This window comes from Pteropus vampyrus, unplaced genomic scaffold (assembly GCF_000151845.1).
Source record: "Pteropus vampyrus isolate Shadow unplaced genomic scaffold, Pvam_2.0 Scaffold126, whole genome shotgun sequence".
In the NCBI taxonomy this organism is placed as follows: domain Eukaryota; kingdom Metazoa; phylum Chordata; class Mammalia; order Chiroptera; family Pteropodidae; genus Pteropus; species Pteropus vampyrus.
In genome coordinates, this window is record NW_011888907.1 from 3,303,621 (window position 1) to 3,325,511 (window position 21,891).

Here is a 21,891-nt window from a genome sequence, read left to right on the forward strand (position 1 = left end):
TGCTGTGCATGGGTTTGCTCATTCAATCCTCTCAACAAGGATCACCCCCATTTTACAGGTGAGGTACAGACAGGTCAAACAACTTGCCTGGGTCACAATGCAAGGCTGTGTCCAGCTGACATTCAAACCCAGGCCATGTAGCCCCTGAGTGTGTCCTCAAGTACAGTGCTGGGCAGGGGTTACTATATCAATAACAATGATGTTACATTAATTATAAGGAATAATAACAATGTTGCACTAACATGACTCACCAAACCCTCCAGCCTTCCCTCTCTGCACCAGGCCCCCAGGCTCCCAAGGAGATCCCAGGCTGGGAAGAACAGAACTAAACACAGATACTCCCAGTCCCAGAGTCAGGTCATGCTAACCTTCCCTGCCAGGAATACACTGCCTCAGTTCCCAGAGAACTGTCACACAAGCATCAGCCTTTAAGCCCTGCCCAGGTAGAGCAGGGAGGGCCTCCTGGAGGAGAGAAAATCAGAGCCAGGACTAGAAAGACAGAGGTGTCTTCCTTCCTCTTGGAGTGGCAAGGAACAGCAAGTACAAAGGCTGGGAAAGAGTGAGTTATTCTGTAATGTGAGGCTGGTGTGCTGTGCATGGGAGGAAGGGGACGCTGCTTAGAAGGGAGATTTCAGGGCTGGTGGGATCCAGGAAGCAAGAGCATGAAACCAGAATGCAAATCTCTGGGACTCTGTTGTCTGACCTGCAAACAGGACATCCCCTGGGACTCTGCCTTTGCCATTCCCTCTGTCTGGAGCACCCTTCCCCACTTCTTCCCATGGCCTGAACAAAGCCACGTGTGTTCAAGCCCCAGCCCTGTGCCCAGTCTGTGGCAGGGGCCTGGCTTCCATGTGCCTTTGCCCCAGCTGCATGAGGCACACGCAAGCCTGCTGGGGCCATGGTTTTCCCAAGAATTCCAACACCGGCCTCCAGGTGTGCTGGTTGCCAAGGAAAACAGGAGGTGAGCTCATGGCCCAGCCACAAGCAGCAGGCAAGGCAGGCACTTCACTGGAAATGCCCAGGCTGGGGCCAGCTGTTCCAACCTACATCCTCTCCAGGTAGGAACAGCTCCACCCCTTCTCACTCACCCTCAATGGCTCCCCATTGCCCTCAGAACACAGCCTGAGTCCTGCACCACTGGCACTGCTTCTCCTGAGCCCCAAGAACTTTCCAACCTGAGGTCAGTCTGTCCAGTAGGCTTATTTCTGCCTCAGGGCCTTTGCATATGCTGGAACACTTTTCCATTATCTCTTTGCCTGGTCATGTCCCCCCATCTTCCTGGTCCTACTTTGGTGCCCTCTCCTCCTCTGAGGAGCCTGCCCAGACTCCCCCCAACCCCAGGCTGGGTCAAGCCCCTCCTTGGAGCTCCCACTGCTGCCTGTGTGTTTCCCGTCAGTCCTGGACCCTTTGGATGATTATATAGATGCCTCTCACCAACCTGGGCTCTCAATGAGGGAGAGGCCCTGACTGGCTTGTGTCCCCAGTGTCTAGCACAGGACATGACACACAGTAGGTGCACAATGCAAACTTGTGGAATGAATGACTGTGCCTGAAATTCTCCCACCTCCAAGTTCCACACACTTCCTTCTGCCAGAACCTTCTTCACCATTTCCTTCTGCCGATCTGTGTCCTCCCTTTCCTTTAGGTTTCCTTGCCATTTCCTCCAGGGAGCCCTCATTGGTTTCTCTGCAAACCTCCCAGGAGAACAGATCTGGCTATGACTCTACCCTAGCTTCACCCCTCCCCTTGAAGTGGCCTTAGGCAGTCACTTTCCCTGTTTGGGCCTCGGTTTTCCTGTCTTTAGAATAGAGGTTGTAAGCCTCTAGAGTAGGGGTAGAGAGGGTTAACTCCAGAAAACCGAGGTGTTTTGCAGCTTAAGAGTGCAGCTGGGCGGAGAGGGATGATTTTTCTGATTACTAGTAATTTTTATTTTTATTATAGGCTGTTCCCACAGCAGTTGGAGCAGAGCTTGGAAGATATGACAAAGTCTTGACAAACAGAAGACCCCCCCACTCTTCAGACCTCCAGCAGGAGCCCTTTAATATGCGCACCTCCCTGCTAGGTATAGACAAATTCACAGAAACTGAGTGAGCTTCCACTCTTGAGTGATGAGGCTGCCCCCATCAGCACCCACCAGCCAGAGGACGACAGAAAGGGTAGACCTGAAAGGGGTAGAGGAGTCACCTGGAACTCTCTGGGGTAGGGGACCAGGGAACCCCATGGACTTGCATAGGGAGACTGAGGGTCCCTGATCTCACCTAACCTCCCACTTTCCTGTAATAATCATCATTAATGTTGATACTTATTGCCAGGGGGAAAACTGAGGCACAGAGAAATGTCACTGGCCCCATTTTGAAGCAAGTGAGGAAAGAGTGGAAGGTGGGTCAGCCAGACCTAAAGCAGGGATGGAGGTGGGAGGTGGGGGGAGGGGGAGGTGGGTCTTAACCTTTAGTCACTCTTGACTCCCTTCTCCCAAGTGTGAGTTGAGGGAAGCTGCCATGGGGGTCACCTTCTCTCTAGTTGCGTCCCAGGCTTGGCATACAGCATACATGCCAAGCCTGGGACACATAAATAAGTGAATGAGAGGGCTGGAGGGTAGTCCCACCTGACTCCCTGCCCCACTAACCCCTGCACTGACCCCCTGTGACTCAGTTTCCCCTCTGGGTCTCGGTTTAGCCTCGTGGGGCGGGTCCTTGAACACAGAGGCCAGCCGCTGTCTGTTTACCTTGCGGCTGGACTCTGGGCAGGGCCGTGGTGGGCCGTCCCTGGGCGGCAGCGCCTCCGGGATAAATAGGCACTACAGGGCCTCCCAGGCAGCAGAGAGCAAGCTGCAGTCCAGCTCCCCGCTGCCGCCATGGTTCCCACCGCCGCCTGCGTTCTTCTGCTCTCCCTGGCCGCCCTTGGCGCATCGGGTCAGGGCCAGATCCCGCTGGGTAAGCAGAGCCCTCCCACATGCCGTGCCCCATTCCCCCAAACGGACAGGAGGACCGGCGGGAGGCCTGGAAAAACGGCTCCCTGGGGCTCGGGAACCATTCACGGGGCTTGCGGGTCAGAGAAAGCAGACAGCTAGGCGGAGGCTCAAGGAATGGGGTCCCTACGGAGGCAGCATGAGGGAGTCTGTTCCCGGCCTCCACGCCCCACAAGCACCCCCTGTCGGCACAGGTGCAGACCTGGGCCCGCAGATGCTGCACCAACTGCAGGAGACTAACGCCGCGCTCAGGGACGTGCGGGAGCTGCTGCGGCAGCAGGTGCGGACCAGGGTGGGGGGTACGGGAGTACAGGGGAGGGTGGAGAGGCCTGGAACAGGAAGGGTCTGGGAGGTAGGGGAGCGTGGGGGAGGGGTCAGGAGAGAGGGATCCCATTGGAGGAGGAGAGGGTCCTGGGTACCAGGATCGAGGAGGAGGGGATAGTGGAAAAGGAAGAGGGAAAGAGGGTGCCGAGGGAGAGGTTGGAGATCCCTGAGGGAGGGATGGGAGTCCCAGGGAAAGAGGAGAGGCACTGGGAGGGTGGAGAGTCGGGGGGAGTGGGTCGGGTGAAGGAGAGGGGAGACCCAAGGGTTAAGGAGAGGGACGGAGACCCTCTAACCACACCCCGTCCTCCCTGCGCGGCAGGTCAAGGAGATCATGTTCCTGAAAAACACGGTGATGGAGTGTGATGCGTGCGGTGAGCGCAGCTGGGGAGGCAGAAATGGGGCGGCGGGAAAGCAAGAAGAGGTGGGGAAACAGAAACTGAGTGCAAAGGAGAGAAAGGAAAAGAGATGAGGAAGACAAGGCTGACAGAGATAGTGAGTGAGGGATAGGCAGAGGAACAGGGAGGGAAGACAGAGACTATGGGAAGGGGACACACAAAAAGAGACAGAGGCCATGAGGGAGGTGCAGGGAAGTGGAGAGAAGCTGAGGGAAAAGCTGAAAAACCACCAAAGTGGAGAGCTAGAGACTGGAGAGCCCCGCCCGCCAGTCCCCCCATTTGGGCGTGGTCATGACAGACTCCGCCCAATGGCGTGGCCCTGACTGCCCCGCTCCTCCCGCGCAGGGATGCAATCCGTGCATACATCGAGCCTGAGCGTGCGGCCACTGCCCCAGTGCGCGCCCGACTACTGCTTCCCCGGCGTGGCTTGCACCATGACGGCTAGCGGCGCGCGCTGCGGACCCTGCCCTGCAGGCTTTACAGGCAACGGCTCGCACTGCACCGATATCAATGAGGTGCGCCTGCCCCACCGCCCCAACGACACCCAAACGCCTACCCCCACAACTCCCCATCGATCCTGTGACCTCCTCCTCCCCTGGGACTGCCTGCCTGGAGGACCCACTCACCTCCAGGGGCGTACGTCCAGACGACCTCCCCACTGCCGGGGGCGGGGGGCGGGAGGGTACCCATCCCGACCACTCTCCTCACCACCAATGTCGCCCGCCCCAACAACTCCCCTACCGCCCGGCACTCACGCCCCGAAGACCACTTCCACCCTCCGCTGGGGATTCCCGCCCTCACAATTCCTTCCCCCGCCCATGACCACCCAGCCCACCAGGTCCCAGGAAAAGCCCCCTCCAGACGCGCCCCTCTCCCCGCCTGGTCGTACCTCTGCCCCAATCAAGACAAAGTCACATCTGACCCCTGGGACGATGGCCTCCGCCCCATGGCACCCCCTTAAGTGCTGGATGATGGCCCTTGGACTTTCTAAGATAAAGGAACCGTAAGGCTCCGCTCTGGGGGAACCCAGCTCACACCTTCTGATCCTCTGTGGCCCCTCTTCCCCCAGTGTAACGCCCATCCCTGCTTTCCCCGCGTACGCTGCATCAACACCAGCCCGGGCTTCCGCTGCGAGGCCTGCCCACCCGGATACAGCGGCCCCACCCACGAGGGCGTGGGGCTGGCTTTCGCCAAAGCCAACAAGCAGGTGAGGGCCTTGGCCTTGGGGAGTGGGGGCGCCAGTAGGAGGGGGCCTTGGCCTTGGGGAAGGGGCGCATTTTGTTGAGTAAACGCGTCCTCCAGCTTCGCAGCCTTTTCCTTGCCTTGTTCCAGTGGGAGGATATGGGAACCAGGGTCTGGAGGAAGTCTCGGGGGAAGGGTCCGCGTCAGGGATGTCCAAGTTAGGGGCGGAATGGAGGGGAAAGGTAGAATGCGGAGGAGACATGAACCAGTCCGGCAGTGTCTGCATAGGGGCGATGGTGACTTCTCCGCTTTCTCCCACCCAGGTTTGCACAGACATTAACGAGTGTGAGACTGGACAACACAACTGCGTTCCCAATTCCGTGTGCGTCAACACCCGGGTAAGGCCCTAGAGGAGAGGGGAAGGATGGAGAGACGAGGCGGGGATGGGCGCGAATTGTCAGCGACCTGGGCTGACTGCCCACGACACGCGCGCAGGGCTCCTTCCAGTGTGGCCCGTGCCAGCCCGGTTTCGTGGGCGACCAAGAGTCCGGCTGCCGTCCGCGCGCACAGCGCTTCTGCCCTGATGGCACGCCAAGCCAGTGCCACGAGAAGGCCGACTGCGTCCTGGAGCGTGATGGCTCGCGGTCGTGCGTGGTAAGTGCGGGCACACAAGAAGGGGCACCGGATGGGGAGGTGGGGTCGGTGACGCCAGAGCATTCATTCATCCCCCACTCTCAGTGTGCCATCGGCTGGGCCGGCAACGGGCTCCTCTGTGGTCAGGACACGGACCTGGACAGCTTTCCAGACGAGAAGTTGCGTTGTTCTGAGCGCAACTGCCGAAAGGTGGGCAAGGGCCCAGGGGCGTAGTCTGGTGCGGGTGAGCTTGCTCGGAAGGCGTGGTCCGTTACGGGGTGGGCGGGTCTTCCAGGCCACACGCCCTTACGCCTGACCTGCCCGCCCTTAGGACAACTGCGTGACTGTGCCCAACTCAGGGCAGGAGGACGTAGATCGCGACGGCATTGGAGACGCCTGTGACCCTGATGCGGACGGGGACGGGGTCCTCAACGAGGAGGTGGGGCCTGGGCGAGCTGGGCAGGGCGGGGCTTGGGCAAGGGGCGTGGTCTCAGAGTTTGGACTTGCGGATTCTGGAGGGATGAGGGGTTCCCTGTAAAGAGGCGTGACCTTGGAGATGGCCTGGTCTGGGGAGTGACTTTTGCCCCTTCTCTTAACCTGTCCTGTTCTCCAGGACAACTGCCCGCTGGTGCGGAACCCAGACCAGCGCAATTCGGACAACGACAAGTGGGGCGATGCTTGCGACAACTGCCGGAACCAGAAGAATGACGACCAGAAAGACACAGATCAGGATGGCCAAGGCGACGTCTGCGACGACGACATCGACGGTGACCGTAAGCGCGGCAGGGGGCTGGCACCGAGGGGCGGGGCCATCTGGGGGCAGGGCTTGGAAAGCAAGAGAATGAGCTTACTTGGGGCGCCCAGGACCTTGGACTGTGCTCCACCAGCAGAAAAACGCCAGCTGTGTCGGATGCTGCAGGTAGGAAGAGCAGGACAAAGCCTAGGATTTAGGACCAGGGTAGTGCCCTTTTTACATTTGGGGCATAGAGATTCAAGGGGTGCATTCACATGGAAAGGCGGAGGCTCGGGTCAGCTGACCCTGAGTGAGGGCTAGTCCCCTCCCTGGCCGACTGTTCATGAAGTCTCTACGAGGCTGGGTCCTGGGCAGGAGCACTTGATTTAATTTTGTAGCAATTGGGAGCCAGAGGAGGGGTGGGACTCTGTCCCAGTTAAGCCCCAGGCTTGCACCTGCCCTGCTGAAGTCAGTCTAGTCCAGCCCCGATCTTGGGGTCCTGTTCTGTTCCCTTGAATCCTGCAGGAATCCGAAATGCGGTGGACAACTGCCCTAGGGTGTCCAACTCAGACCAGAAGGACAGTGATGGCGATGGCATAGGGGATATCTGTGACAACTGTCCCCAGAAGAGCAATCCAGACCAGGTAAAGGGAACAAGCCAGATCCCAACTGGGTCAAACCACCACCCCGCCCTGCGGCCTGAGCCCCAGGCTAGTTAACAAGACTGCAGCCTAGTCAAAGAGTCTGAGGGTGTGTTCCTTGGGGTCAAGAGGACCTTGGCTCTCGAACTGGGGTGAGTGGAAGGCTTCTAAGTTCCTCTCCCTGATCATGGACCCCTGCACCTGTCCCCAGGGGGATGTGGACCACGACTTTGTGGGAGACGCTTGTGACAGTGACCAAGACCAGTAAGGAGGCCTTCTGGGATGGGGGTGGGGACCCAAGGTGGGGAGCTCCTGACTGGGCCCTCTGGGGATCTCACTGACTTCCTGTCCCACTCACCTACTTTAGGGATGGGGATGGGCACCAAGATTCACGGGACAACTGCCCCACAGTGCCCAACAGTGCCCAGCAGGACTCAGACCGCGATGGACAGGGTGACGCCTGTGACGAGGACGATGACAATGACCGAGTCCCTGACAGTCGGGACAACTGCCGCCTAGTGCCCAACCCTGGCCAGGAAGACTCAGACGGTAAGGCGTGGGCAGGGCCTGTGGCAGGGACTGGGCGTGTGGAACCACTGGGGCAGGGTTTAGAGTGAGTGTGTGGCATGGGTGGGGCAGGTAGCTAGTGTGAGCGGGGCTAGGCCTGGGGCGGGACCTGGCATTGACCTCACAGCTCCTGGGGGTCTCCCACCTCCTCTTAGGGGACGGTGTGGGTGATGCGTGCCAGGGCGACTTTGACGCGGACAAGGTGGTGGACAAGATCGATGTGTGTCCGGAGAATGCCGAGGTCACCCTCACTGACTTCCGTGCTTTCCAGACGGTCGTGCTGGACCCCGAGGGCGACGCACAGATAGACCCCAACTGGGTGGTGCTCAACCAGGTGGGGGCGGGGACCTGGCGGAAGGTGGGGGGAGCCCAAGACCCCCAACTTAGGGTCCTAAGCTACAGGTCGGAGAGCCTAGGGCCCCACGGCCTGCCTGAAGCCTTTCTTCCTTTGACCCCATCAGGGGATGGAGATCGTGCAGACGATGAACAGTGATCCTGGCCTGGCTGTGGGTGAGACTCGGGAAGGGTCAAGGCGGTACAGGGAGCTGCTCAGGGGCAGGGCCAGGGTAGGGCTAAAGTGTGAAATGGGCGGGGCCATGGGCGGAGCTCTGTCTGTATTCAGGGGGTGGGAATGAGGCAATTCTATGGGGTGGAGAGGATATGGGCCTAGAAGGTAAGCTGTGGACTCTGGGGGTGCGGGGGTCTGCGGGCCGGCCAGGGGTTGGTTCTGGGTAGGGACCAGCATCCAGGACCCCACCAGTCTTCTACCTCCCCAGGTTACACGGCCTTCAATGGTGTCGACTTCGAAGGCACATTCCACGTGAACACTGTCACAGATGACGACTATGCCGGCTTCATCTTTGGCTACCAGGACAGCTCGAGCTTCTACGTGGTCATGTGGAAGCAGATGGAGCAGACGTACTGGCAGGCCAACCCCTTCCGCGCTGTGGCTGAACCTGGCATCCAGCTCAAGGTGTGTGGGGAAGTGGGGTTGCTGGCTATGTGACCTTTCAGCCCACATCTTCTAGGAGGACCCGAACCCTTACACAGACCCCAAAAGCCTTCACATTCCCTCAGCATCAGTCTATGAATCTCAGAGTCTTCCCACCTATTCCTAGCCCTCCTCTGGACTCCCACAGGCCCTCAAACACCCCCCAAGTACCCTACAATCTTCCTTTGAGCCCCGAAACCCCATCTCAGAGCTCTAAACTTTCCTTCAGGTTCCAAATCCTCCTGCAGACTCCTAAGACCACATTATGTCACAGAAACTCTCCAGCAAATTTCCCAAGTCCTCTAGACCAGAGGTCCCCAACTCCCGGGCCACAGACTGGTACCAGGAGGTGAGCAGCAAGCGAGTGAGCGAAGCTTCATCTGTATTTGCAGCCACTCCCCAGCACTAGCATCACCGCCTCAGCTCCACCTCAGATCATCAGGCATTAGATTCTCATAGGAGCACCGGTCCCTGGTGCCAAAAAGGTTGGGGACCGCTGCCCTAGACCCGTTTATCCCATAGACACCCAAAACTTTCTACAGGCCACCAAATCCTCCTGCAGACCTCAGACCTATCCATAGATGCCCAAATCCTCTCATAAGCCCCCAGACCACTGCTGCCTCCTACAACCCACCTGCGAATCTCCCTGTGGTCCTCAAGAAGGCATCCTTATGGGTCTCCCATTCAGGCCCCGAGGGCCTCCATCACTCCTCCACGATCTGCAGATCCCACCAGGCAGGATTCTGGGAGTGGGTTCCAGTGGTCAGTGTGGTCTCTGATCCTGTGCCCCTGTCCCTGGGCACGTCAGGCTGTGAAGTCCTCCACTGGCCCTGGGGAGCAGCTACGGAATGCACTGTGGCACACGGGGGACACAGCATCACAGGTGCGGCTGCTTTGGAAGGACCCCCGCAACGTGGGCTGGAAGGACAAGACATCCTACCGCTGGTTCCTGCAGCACCGGCCCCAAGTGGGCTACATCAGGTGGGGACCCCACCCCTGCCAAGGGACCGAGTCCCTGCTCCACCTTTGCTCCTGGGGGGAGATGAAAGGTTCTGGGAGCCTTGGTCCCCTTGTCTGTAAAATGGGAACAATGTAGGCAGTTAGAATTAACTGTGACTGGCCCTGGGCATGACTCTGCACCTACTGTGTGCAGGACCCTGGATGACTATCCTCTCACACAGGGAAACTGAGGCACAGGTCAGGAGCCCCACCTTCCCTGAGTGAGGCCCAGGCAGGAGGAACCCATGGCCCTCACTCTGAGAGAGGAGGGGCCCGTGTTCTAGGGCAGGATGCCAAAGCTCTGAGGGGCTTGACTTTCCTCCCGTCTCACTGTCCCCTGCCCCTCCACAGAGTGCGATTTTACGAGGGCCCTGAGCTGGTGGCCGACAGCAATGTGGTCCTGGACACCACCATGCGGGGGGGCCGCCTGGGGGTCTTCTGCTTCTCTCAGGAAAACATCATCTGGGCCAACCTGCGCTACCGCTGTAACGGTGAGAGGAGGGCCCACTGGGGAGCGTGGGGTCTGCCCTGCAAGCCTCACCACTTCTCACCTACCTGCCCTGTTTCCTTCCACAGACACCATCCCAGAAGACTATGAGACCCAGCGGCTGCTACAGGCCTAGGGACAGGGTGGGGACCTGCCACCACTCTCATGGCTGCAGCACCAAGGGAACCTGGAGAGAGAGAGGGGATCAGAAAGGATGAAATAAAGTGTGTTCAGCGCGGCAATGGCTGTAGTCTCTGCTTCAGGGACATAGCAGGGTCCAGCCTCAGAGAGTGGGGACCTGGGGCTGACTCTGCTCCTGACTAACAGTGTCCAGCCATGATTTGGGAGACCCCAGGCCTGCTTCTGTAGCCCACCCACTTGTGGTCATGGGCCTGGACCCGCACCCCTGGAGTGTCTGCTCTAGGATTCTGGGGGTGGGCTGCTCCTTTTCCAGGTGCCAGGCCAGAATAGCTGGCTGGTAGGGGAGGTGGTGAGGGGTGCATGTCTTCATGTCCATGTTTGTGTGTGTGTGGGGGGTCTCTTTGTGGCTCCACCTGGTATGCTTGTGACATCCATGCTTCATCTCTAGGGTTGGGGGAGGGGCAGGAAAAAAGAGGAGGCAGAGACGAAAACATTGGCTTTTTATTAGGTTTCATTACAAAGGATGCAAAGGTACAAAGACAGAAGCGTCCACGCCAGAGGACAGGCAGGGGCCGGCCAAGTGCACCCTGAGCCGCCTGCCCCCACCCGCCGCAGGCACCCACAAACAGCCCATGAGACATCCACAGCAGAGTGTACATGCTGGGGGGGTGCAGAGCCAGCCTGGGGACAGAGGGACACAGGTGGGGCAGGGCTCAGATTGGCGGGTTTGCATATATTAGTGGTGCTGCCCAGCCACTGGGGGGGCAGTTTCCTGTAGGGGTGGGGCCAATGGACCTCAGCTGCCAAAGCCCTCTCTCCTGGGGTCTGGTGGCAAAGGCTATAGCACTGTCCCCTTATCCCCAGTGGGCAAGAGGTCAGAAGTGATGGGCTAGGATGGGTTGGGTATCAATTGCCCCCAAATTCCAGAACCCTGTGAGATGGGGGCGCCCCCCCACATGCCATGTGTCCCTGGCTCCTCTGAGGAACGGGGTATTGGGGGCTGGCTAGGAGGGTGGAAAGCAGAGGGAGCCTTTTGCAGCCATCATCCTCCTGACATCCAGCTCCTGCCCCTTAACCCTAACTGGGAGGAGCCTGGGGCCCTGAGACCCATGAGTCTGAGCCAGTGACAGGAGGGAGACCAAGGCCCAGGTCACAGGGTCTTGTTTCTGCTCCCAATGCCCTCATGAGTACCCCAGTGGCCAGCCCTGAGGGTACAGCTCACCCTACTTCCTCTCCTAAGGAGTGGCTGGCTGCCTGTGGCATGAGAGTCATGAGAGAGGCCTGAGCCCCTCCTGGCCAGCACCCCTGGAGGAATGTCCTAGGAGACCCCAGTTGCATACTGTGAGACTCTCCAGGAGGTGTGGGCCTGTGGTCCAAGGAGAACTGAGACAGAAACTGATCCAGCTGCCTATTAACCCTAGACAGGCCTCCTGGGGTGGGTGAGGCACCAAGTCCTCCTCCCAGATCTGCAGGACACATGGGGAGGGCTCAGGTGGCCACAGTCCCCTCACCTGGAATGCCATCTGCAGGGGCGATGGGCCAAGACCTGGGTGTCCAGTACCCTTGACCTTTCAGCCCCTACACTGGCCTCCCCGGTGGCCTGTGACTATGGCTCCATCAGAACCTAGGGAGGGTGATGGGTGCTGCTACTGCTCTGTCAGCCCCCCAATGCCTCCATGCCTCACACGACTAGCCTGTGTCAGGGTGGGGAGCCTCCTGTGGAAATGTAGAAAGATGAGTCCAGTGGAGGAAGGGCTTGGAAGGATGTTAGGAACCAGCTCATGATCCCCGAGAGGTGGTAGTCTGGGGGCATGTTCCCAAATGTCCTCAGCTCCCAAGACCCCTCTAGTAACATTTGCTCACAGGCACTCACGAGGCCCAGGACACCAGATGGGGGGAGGGGGCGTTGGAGAAGTGGGGACCCTGTTGATCAGCCCCACCCAGCCCCATCTAACCAGACTAGGCCACAACCCCCACATCAGACATCTACCCTCAGCAGGATGTATAGATGGACACAGGGCCCCTTGCTCTCCACACAGGGTCTCACTGTGGCATTTGACAAAACTGACCTTTCCCGCCCCACTGTGACAAATGGGCCTCAAAATGGGCTGCCCCACTGGGTGACCTCCCAGGAGCTCACCTGATGGAAGTCAGGCTAAACACACAGACCACTCAGAACCCTCCTTCTGGCCCTGAAAACCCAAAAGCAGATAACAGCAGGGAGGTTGAAAAGTCAAGTCTCCGCACTGGGGTAAGGGCCATAAGCGCATGCCCCTGCCCTTGACAACTGGTCCCAGGGAGCTCTGTGAACCACAGTGAAATGGGGCTGGACCCAGCACAATTACAGCCCCTTCTGCTGTAGCTTGTCCCCATAGGGCAGCCTGGCTGGCTTTAGGATGCCATTGGCTGTGGGTCCCCAAATTTTACTACAGGGTTAACCTGTCCCTTGAGCTTTCCACTGTGGGTCTCAGGGCCCCCTATCCCGAGACTGACACTCACCCTTCCTGCCCAGAAGTGTTGGGGGGGGGCAGGGGGGAGGAGGTGCTGCAGGACACTCCCGACAGTACTATCTTCCCTACGTAAGGACATGGAGGAAGAATGTTGGCATTGGCACCAGTGATGGTGACTATGACCCCAACAAGATCCCGCCTTCTCCAGTCAGCCTGGGCACAACTCTCTTTTCCAGAGGACACAGAGAAGGGCTGGCCCTGGGTGCCATCCTCCACCCAGGAGCCATGTGGAGAAACAAACTCACTGCCCTGGGGACCTGGAGGGCAGAGGGTAAAATGAGACAGGGGGGAACAGGCCAGGCAGTTTGTGTTCCCAAGGGAAAGGTTTGCAGAGCTGAGGGGGCTCAGCCAAAGCCAGGAGTACTCAGGGGGTGTAAGGAGAAAGCCTGGCTGACCTCTGAGCCAGTGTGGGCTGAGTGTCCAGGCCTGATGTCTAGGCTTGCTTGGAACATGTGAGCAGGACATGGGTGGTGATAGGCTGCAGGCCTGGGCTGCACCTCATGACACAGCTCACCTGAAATCACAGTATTTCACTTCACAAGTCAAAGGACTGATTCCCTTAGGCTGTTTTGCCTCAGAAAGTCTTGGCAACTCAAGAATATTTAGTAGAGAAGCAATATTTAAGAAAAAAACAAAGTCCCCTGTTGCAGACCCTGGGAAGCCTCCCCAGGCCCAGGTGGGGGTAACCCCTTGGAAGACACAGGGACACCTGGCCGCTGGGTCCTGGCGGGGCTCCCCTCCCAGAATAGCTCTGCACCTACACCCCTCACAGGCTGAGGCCACGTGTTAATAGTGTCACCTGTGCTCCAGGCCATGGGCCTCTCCTGCCGGTCTGCACCTAGAACCAGTACCAGGCAGATGGGAAGTGCAGGCTGACAAGGCTCTCTCACTGGGTCACCAATGCCTTGTTTGAAAATTGCATCCAGGAAGGTTGCTTGTAATTTTATTAAGGCCATTTTTTAAAAAGTTCTACATACAAGTCTAATGGTAACCAAACTCTTCTATGTACATGTAGGTTTTCTTTAAAAAAAAAAAAAAAAAAAAGTCCCCATCTCTGCCCCTAGCCTCCACCATGGTGACAGGACAGGCCCTGAAGCTGGACGGACTAATACTATATTCCCCCAGCCCAGACAATGGTGGTGGGGACAAGTGACCAAGGAAGAGGGGCTCCTCACCTTTGTGGCTGCTGAGCCACTGGACATGTGCTAACAGCCCGGCTGGGAAGCAAGAGGGAGGGACGGTTGCTAGGATCAAATCTGGCTCCCATAGAGGTGAGGGCTCCCAAGGCCCAGGCAGAGGGGTGGCCACAACACCACAAAGAAATGCACCAGGCAGAAGTGTGAAGTGTCAGCCCGAAGGCAGGTAGAGGAGGAAGTGGAGATGTAACTTGGGAGGGACTGAAATGGAGGTCCCTACTAAAGCAGCCAACCGAAAATAAAGCCAGCCCGCCGCCCCGGAAGGGCCTGGAAGATAGAAGGACAGTCACCTCAGCCTCTCGAGGCACTTCGAGAAGCACCTGGAAACCCGCCACTAAAAGCATGCTGCTCTTTGCCTCCAAACCCAGCCCTGCCAGGAAGAGTTACAAAACAGGTGGCTGGAAGGGTGCTGGCTGGTTCTTGGGGTGGATGTGAAAGACAGCCTTGTCTCCGGGACATCTCAGAGCAGAGGGGCCACAGCTGCTGCCAGCCTCAGGGTGTGGGATGCACCCTCCCTGAGGACTAGTGGGCATCTTCGGGAGGCCCTTAATAAAAGCAATGGCTCCTTCCCAGGAGTCTATTACATGGCCAGAGCGAAGGCACTTCCAGCCACCAACCTCCTGCCAGAGTCTCCGCCTGGCACAACTAGCCCTCACTGGGTCAGGCAGCCACTTGACCCTTCTGTTTTAAGATAACTTGGGATTTAAGAGGCCAGAGACACAGCTCAGAGACTGGACTGCTTGCAATTAGCCTTAAAAAATGTATAATGTAGGATTTCTGGAATAAAAACATGCTCTCAGGCAAATGTTGGCTTGAAGGAGTCAGCTACTCGTCTACAGTCAAAATGTAAATACAAACCAAAAGAAACAAACGAAAACACAATAAAAATGCCCTGGCTACCCCCTCCCCACCCATCTGTAAAGAACAGTAACGGTGACCACAATACAGAGAAGGAAAGATGAAAACAAGTTCTAAAACCCCCAGAAATGATCCCTGCCTCTACATGTGTCCCCTAGCAGGCCCTGTTGTCCTGGCTGGGGGTGGGCAAGGTGGGAGGGGGCTCAGGAAGATCTAGCTGCTCTGTTTACATCTTTGCACCACCCCTACAGGAAGGGCTCTAGCTTTCTGTGCACTCAGAAATATAAAAGACAGCAGTCAAAATAGTGTTTATTTCGAGCTGGGTCTGCCCCTCTCTCTGGCGCCCTCTCCCTCTGGTGGGTGGGGCTGGCTTTCTACCTAACCATAAGCTGGAGCTGGTGGGTAGGTGGGGGACTGGGGATGAAGGAAGGCAGTGAGAGCTGGACAACAGTCGAAAATGCACGTCCGCCCACCGCATCATGGACCCCAGTGCCCCCAGGCTGGCGGCCCTGCCCAACACGCTTTCTGCATCTTAAAAGAACTGACAGCTCATGGCCCAGAGTGTGGGGTGAGAGAGCGTGTGCACAGGGAGGGTCCAAGGGGGCAACACTCGGCCTCCCAAAGGAGGTGAACAGCTGGGGGACAGTTTGGGGCGCTTGGCGGCATTGCAAGCTCAGAATCACAAGCTCAGCCGTTTGCAGGGATGGAGTGTGCAGTCCCTGGGCTCAGGGAGACACCGTCGGGACCACTGACCGGCGGGGTGACAGAGCCGGGGCTGGGCGGTGGAGTGCTGAACGTGCGCTCACAGACGGTCCATCCGGAAGGTGTCCTCGGTGGCTGGGTCAGCCAGGACCATGTCAGGGTCGTTGAGCATGTGCAGTCCGTCCAGGGTAAGGGGATCAATCTTGAGTTCATCCAGGGGGAACTGACTGTCAGAGTCGAAGCTGACATCGCCAACCCCAGCCAGTGTGCTGGTCAGTTCTTTAGAGAGGCTGGGAGGGGACTCTCCAGTCACTGGTGGGTGGGAGGAGAGGGGCACAAATCTCAGCTCAGCCCTGGCTCCCCACCCCCATGCTCAGAGAAGAGGGCTTGGGTCACCCCAGGGGTGGTTACTGAGGGTCCACCCTCCAGCACACACTGGTGATATCTGGGACATTTTCAGTTGTCACAACTGGGGAAGGGTGTGCTACTGACATCATGGGTAGAGACCAGGGATACTGCTCAACACCCCATAGTGTACGGGATGGCCCCACCTAAAGAAAGGTCCAGCCCCAGACTCACAGGGGTCTCGTCCACTCAACCAACTGGTACTTGTGTAGGAGTCTGAGAAGCAGGCCGGGTTGTGTGTACTGGGGGCTCTTCCTGTGGGTTGGAGGAAGTCTTGGCACCCCCAGAGACCCAGGTTCAAACCTGGGCTCCTTCTTCTAATTGCGGAGAGTCCATGGGCCTCAGTTTCCCCATCTGGGAACCATTAGGAAAGTCCTGGTCTTTCTGGGCCCTTGGGGCCATCACAAGGGCCTGATCCTCAGGCATTTGAGGCACCCTCAGGGTGGGGAGGAAGCACTGAGTCAGTACTTGGGGTCCAGGCCTTGGGGGGATCTGGGCATTGACCTCTCCAGCCTATAGATATCAATGGGGACTAGCATGGGGCATCCCCCTCAATCCCATGACAGACCCAGCTTACAAGAAAACTGCTTCCTTCTTCAATAAAACCCAGATCCTTCAAGGGGAAGCTGGGGGTGGGGAGGGCATCAGAGGTGTGGGTTCTGTGCTAGATGGAGTGCGCCTTCCTCACATGTGCCATGCACATCTCAGGACACCTGGGGACACTTACTGCAGCATGTGAAAGCTGTTACATCTCTGGTGGCTGCATAGGACATACTCCACCAGTCAGGGCTCACCCCTTGCCCTGGTCACCAGTGTCCCTGCACACTTAGCTAATGGGGTTAAGGAGCTTTGGGATTTGGTGAGTGCCTAGTAATGTCTAGCTCTCACTCTGAGCACAGGATGCTGGATGCCTGGTCTAGGATCCAGATGTGTGTCTCCTTGGCTTGTCCACAGCCCAGCAGTTAGTCAAGGTTGGCTGTAGGGTGGGGAAGGGATTGGCTTCCTTGGGTCCACACCAAGGGCAGGGACCCCACAGTCATGTCACAACTCACCCTACAAGATAGGGGGGATTCCCTCTCCCCTGGGGCTGCAGCCTATTCAGCTGCAAGGCCCCGAGGCGACACCAGGACTAAAATCCTTGCCCAGAGCCTCACCTGTGAGGATGATGTTGGGGATACTGCTGTGGCTGGGATAGCCCAGCTGCTGTGTATCAGGCAGACTCCCATGGCTGCCCATCAGGCCCATCATGGCTGCCTGCGAGTAGTTGAGTGTAGAGCCTGGGCTGTACAGACTGCTAGAGCTGATAGCCGTCTCCATCATGTTGAACTGCTCCAGCTGGGAGGAGACACAGGGCATGAGGCTGGTTGCTAGTCCTGGCTACTGTGGGCTGGACTTCCTGCGGCTGCCAAGACTACCTCCTCTGCAGGATGCCCAGTGCCGTGCTCTGGTTCACCCAGGGATGCCTGCATGAGCCACTCTGCTCTGGGGTATCACCCTCTCCAAACCCACCCAGGCCTGCCTGCACACACCCCCACAGGGCTTGCGGGATGAATGGATAAATGGATGGATGGGTGAGAAACCAGCTCCAAGTAGCAGCCAACCCCTCCTGTGCCCGCACGCCTGACCCAACCTCCACATAGAGCCAGCATGACCTCCTGCAAACCCACATGCATGGCCCGCACTGAGTGCCACTGTGACAGCCAATGTCCATCCTTGCTGGTGTTCACTGCGCCACCGGGCACAGACACCAGCAGAGGCAAAGGCAGCCACACACTCTACTCCCTGGAGACAAGGGAGGCCAGGAGCAAAGCTCATGCCCAAGGGAGGGCGGAGTCCGGGCGAGCGTCTGCTGGGGGCACTGTGGCCCGGGCGCCCGCTCACCTGGTGGGACAGAGCATTGGCCTGCCTGGCCGCCATCTGCTGCTCATAGTACGAGTCCCCAAACACGCTGCCCAGGGTGGAAGAATGCTGCAGATAGAAGAGAGGGCTGCTGTCATCATGGTCCCTGAGACTAGGTGGGGGCAGGGGCAACTGTTGAGGGGGTTCTGACAGGCCAGTTAAGGCCACAGGGAGGGCCCTGTGACCTACTAGAGGATGCTCAGGACAATGTAGGCCGACAACAGCTATCTCAGGGCTCCCAGGAGGGTCTACTCAAGCTGGTGTCCCCCTAATCTCAGGATGACTGCTTCTACCACCTGTTCCTGGGGGACCTCTGCACCCCAACTTCTCCCATTGCCTCTCCTTGAGCCCAGGTATGGGAAACCTCCTTTCTACTAGAAGATGAGGGAAGGGGGAAATGGGGATCAGGAACCCAATCTGATAGGCCCCAGAGGAAAGCACGTGACTGAGGCTAAGGAGGGTGGTGCCCTGAATGTTCAGGATAGGACAAGCACTTGCTGACCTGTCAGGCCCCTGGGGAGACTAGGGACAGGACATTAGGCCACACACATGTGGATAGGACAGGCACAGAACAAACACAGGAAAGGCACACAGAAAGCCTCCTGCCCATCTGTTGGCCCCTGGCTGCCTGCGCTTAATACCCCAGGACCCATGTGTAGGCATTCGGCCCCACTCCTGCTTGTTCAGGGCAGGCCAGGTCAGAGGGGTGGGGGCTGCCCCTGGGAGAGGAGCAGGGGGCCAGAACCTCAGAGGTGGTGGAGATGCCAGAAAGAGGAACCCTGCCCATTCCTGAGTTGCTGACAGGGATGGTGGGATGAAGCTTGGTAGGGCATGGAAGAGAGGGATGGCCAGTGTGTGGCCAGGCTGGTACCTGAGGCACCAGGCCTGGGGAGATATATCCCTACCTCAGACCCCGAGTTTGTTTCCTCTGCAGGACAAGGTGGCTCATGGAAGATGCTGCACCATAGCCATTCTCAGGTGTGGCAAGTGATATGTGTGCCTTGCATGCATCCTCTCAAATGTCTACACAGACCAAAGGCCCTGGACCCCTCCCTCTGAGTTCCCTGTCCTAGAAAGGTCCCCATATACTCTGATAACAGCCAAAGCTTGAGTCTCAGGCCTCCATCCCAAGCAGGGGTTGGCCATAAAACCAATGAATGCTCTGGGTGGTCAGTGGCCTGAGAACAAAAAGGGACACATGGCTACTCCAGCGGGCAGGGAGGCTCCTGGGTACAAATGTTCTATTCAAACACCAGAGAAGAGTTAGAAATCACCAGCTTCAGGTTTGGAAAAGGAGGCTGAAAATTTTGGCTGGGTCTGACCATGAAGGACGAAGCAAGTTTGTTCTGGGGCACCTGTTTCTGTGCCTGTGGCCTTGGTCCCAGAGTCCTGACATGCACAGGAAACCCCAGGCCATGGTTTCTCTTGTGAGGATGCCATGAAGGTTTGCCAGAAAGGTCTGCTCAGAATGGAAAGGGGAGGCAGCACATGGGACAGAATTCTAGTAGCCTAAGGCCCAGGACATCTGCTAGAGGTCAGGTGGGGTCCCTGCTGCCCCACGTGTCTAGGGGAGATACTGGCTTGGCCTGTGGGCATGGGGAGGCCCGGGCCCATGGGGCTGATGGGTGCATCCTAAAGGACCCAACCTGTAGTGGGAAGTCAGGTCTGCCCTCTATCCAGCACCATTTGCCTCTGAACAAGCCTCTTGCCTCTCTAAGATGGTGCATCTGGTTAGGGTCAGACAGCCTGATGGCCCCGTCCTCACACCTGAGCGAGCAGCTTGCATCCCTCACCAGCACACAATGGACACATGGACTGACACACAGACATGGGCTTGATGAGACAGGAACATGCTCTCTTCCCGGCTCCCTTATTTCTCTCTATTTTACCTGAACAATTTGGTTCAGACAAATCTCTTCTGAGAGAAATCTGCTCGACCGTAAAACTCCTGTCCTGCCTTGAATTAGAGAAATGTTACTCAAGTCACCAGCCCCAAGCAGGGCTGCCCATCTGGGCTCCTTCTACAGCTTCCCCTGCCTGGACCAGCTTCTCCAGTCCCCTGCATCCCATGGCACCACATGACAAAATCAGACACTTCCAGGGAGCCAGGAGAGCTCAGAGCAGGCATGGATGGGCTGAGAGCATGCAGACACCAGGCTAACCCCCAGCCTGTACTGAGCTTACTGCCACTCTCCCCACCTGCCTATGGAGCAGGAGGCCATACCCTGATGGTCTCAGCAAAACTCCCAGCAGCTGTGGGTGGTGGAGGAAGCACCCTGGGAGAGCCCCTCCTGAAGTAGACAGAGTTTCAGGTCCTCCCTGAGCAGACACCCACTGTCCTAACACAGGGCTGAGCTCAGGGTGAACATCTAAAAGCTGGAGATGGGGACACTGGGGTACATCCCATGAGACAAGGGAGCCTGATGTCATTCCTGCCAGGTCCTACCTAGAGGGGTGGCTCTGCTCCCTGATCTATGCAAAGGAGAATCCTACTTCCACTTGGCCGAGAATGAGGCCTCAGGGCCCAAGGCACTGCAGGGGCTCCTAGGGATTTCTTAGCTTGGTGACATTTTGGAGATGGAGGGATGGGGGCCTTGGGGAGGCTCTGCTGTTGGACTGAGAGGTTTTGGGCCTGGATGTCAACTTTGTGGGTACTCCTTCTCCTCTGATGAAATCATCTGGATGAAACGTGGCCATGGCCAAGCCATGCTGAGAGGAACTCTGAGGAACCTGAATGGGGTGTGTACATGTGTATTAAAATATCGAGGCCCAGTTGTGCTGGATGTCAGGGGAAAACCCGTGGTCAAACCCAGCCTTCTGCCTGGGGTCAGCCTCCATCTCATCTGTGGGAGGGAAACAAGGACCCCAAAGGCTGTAGCGCTGCTCAGGGAAGCTTCCTGGGGGATGCGCCTTCCTATGGGGTGGAGGAAAAGGGGCTGAGGAATCAGATCCCCACCAAAGCAAGGGGAGCACCTGCCACTTCTAAAAGCCCCAGGTGCCAAGCCTCAGGGCGGATGCAGGTAGAGACATGTGCAGAGGCTGCTGGATGCATGTCTGAGCTGCATGCGGAGTGTCCCCAGCCACTGGACAAAGAGCTGGGGTGTGGCCAACACAGAGATCAACAACACAAGTGAGGAGTCCACCACCCGCAGCTGGGGCCTTGTGCAGACCACAAAGGCGCAGCAGGGACAAGGGGTAGTGCCCTCTCCTCCCCACCCTGTAGAGTAGACAAGATGGGATGAACTGAGGCATGAGGTACAGATGGTGGGCAGGTGGGCAGGGGCACAGGGGTGCAAAGCAAGGCTGGAGCATGGGGTGGCGGCGTCCCTTACTTGTGGGGAGCTCCCAGGGGAGAAGCCTTGATTGGAGACGGGTGAGGTGGGAGACTGGTTCGCCGGGGAGCCAGCACTAGTGCGGTACTGCTGCAGAGCCGGGGCCTGCGACGACAGACAGGTCAGGACTCGGAGGCCCCAGCCCGGCTCCCTGCTGAGCCCCCTCCCTCACAGACCCCAATTCCTTGGTGAACAGAAGACCTGGGGCGCCTACAGGAGGTGTGGGCCCCTGAGCCCTGCCAGAGCCTGGGCCCTTGTAGGGACCTGCCTCAAAACCCAGCTCCCAGGTGTGGGGGCTGCGGTCAAAGAGCCTGAATCCCAGTGTCACAGAGTTGCCCTACAGGACTATGGGAAAATGAGGGAGGGGTCTGCCTTGACTTGGTAGGCTTCACAGCACCCACACTACATACATGTGCACACAGCCATGCACACACACACACACACACACACCCCCCACACACACACACAAGCAGGGAGGGCCTAGGGCTGGGAAGGCAGGTGCTACCTTTTGCTCCTGACTCTAGGTGGGTCCCCAACTCTCTGAACTCCAAGTCTGTGCCCTGGCACATCCCACCTGCCTCAAGGTGGTGGCATTGACAACGAAAGCCAGCTGGGGCACACTGCAGGGTTTCCAGCACCAGTCACTATCAGTGGCATTGCTTGGAACAAGCTTGTTGGGGTCATGCTATCCAGAGACCTCAGAGGAGCAGCCACCTCCTTGCTGAAAGGCAGAGAGCCCTGGCTTCTTGCTGGGCCTCTTGGGGTTACGATAGGCTGGGCCAAGACCTGTATTTAGACCTTGATTTGGTCCCAGGCCGGCCAGGACCTGCTGCGTGCCTCCAGACAAGCTGCCCGCCCTCTCTAAGCCTATTGTTCATGGAGGCCTGGACAGCCAGCCCAGGGCTCCAAAGTGCTTGGTCTCCCCCAT

The 21,891-nt window shown here is 58.0% G+C and overlaps 2 protein-coding genes across 12 annotated transcripts in view; one reads left to right on the plus strand and one right to left on the minus strand.

Annotated features, from left to right (window-relative positions):
- The first annotated feature begins 2,783 nt into the window (after window positions 1-2,783).
- Window positions 2,784-10,162, plus strand: COMP (cartilage oligomeric matrix protein). 2 transcript variants are annotated; one of them, XM_011366751.2, is made up of 19 exons: window positions 2,785-2,933; window positions 3,163-3,248; window positions 3,612-3,663; window positions 4,033-4,202; window positions 4,757-4,894; window positions 5,193-5,267; window positions 5,365-5,523; window positions 5,608-5,712; window positions 5,834-5,941; window positions 6,116-6,275; window positions 6,761-6,879; window positions 7,088-7,140; window positions 7,244-7,425; window positions 7,599-7,777; window positions 7,905-7,953; window positions 8,220-8,416; window positions 9,243-9,415; window positions 9,785-9,924; window positions 10,010-10,162. In XM_011366751.2, the coding sequence occupies exons 1-19, from the start codon at window positions 2,855-2,857 to the stop codon at window positions 10,054-10,056; spliced, it is 2,271 nt and encodes a 756-aa protein (XP_011365053.1). In that variant the 5' UTR covers window positions 2,785-2,854; the 3' UTR covers window positions 10,057-10,162. The 2 variants fall into 2 exon arrangements, with proteins under 2 accessions (XP_023390315.1, XP_011365053.1); XM_023534547.1 differs by lacking the exons at window positions 9,243-9,415; window positions 9,785-9,924; window positions 10,010-10,162 and adding an exon at window positions 8,664-9,173 and having other exon boundaries at window positions 2,784-2,933.
- Window positions 10,163-10,544: 382 nt separating this feature from the next.
- CRTC1 (CREB regulated transcription coactivator 1) overlaps window positions 10,545-21,891 on the minus strand; it is a 58,278-nt gene continuing 46,931 nt past the window's right edge. For 4 of the 10 annotated variants that reach the window (XM_023534548.1, XM_011366752.2, XM_023534555.1 and 1 more), the window contains 5 exons: window positions 20,964-21,068; window positions 17,614-17,700; window positions 16,887-17,067; window positions 15,907-15,987; window positions 10,545-15,639 (listed from right to left, as the gene is read on the minus strand). In XM_023534548.1, coding sequence (XP_023390316.1) covers window positions 15,428-15,639; window positions 15,907-15,987; window positions 16,887-17,067; window positions 17,614-17,700; window positions 20,964-21,068 — 666 coding nt within the window. In that variant the 3' untranslated portion in view covers window positions 10,545-15,427. The remainder of the gene's footprint in view (window positions 15,640-15,906; window positions 15,988-16,886; window positions 17,068-17,613; window positions 17,701-20,963; window positions 21,069-21,891) is intronic. The other 6 variants (XM_023534551.1, XM_023534556.1, XM_023534550.1 and 3 more) reach the window with 5 other exon arrangements.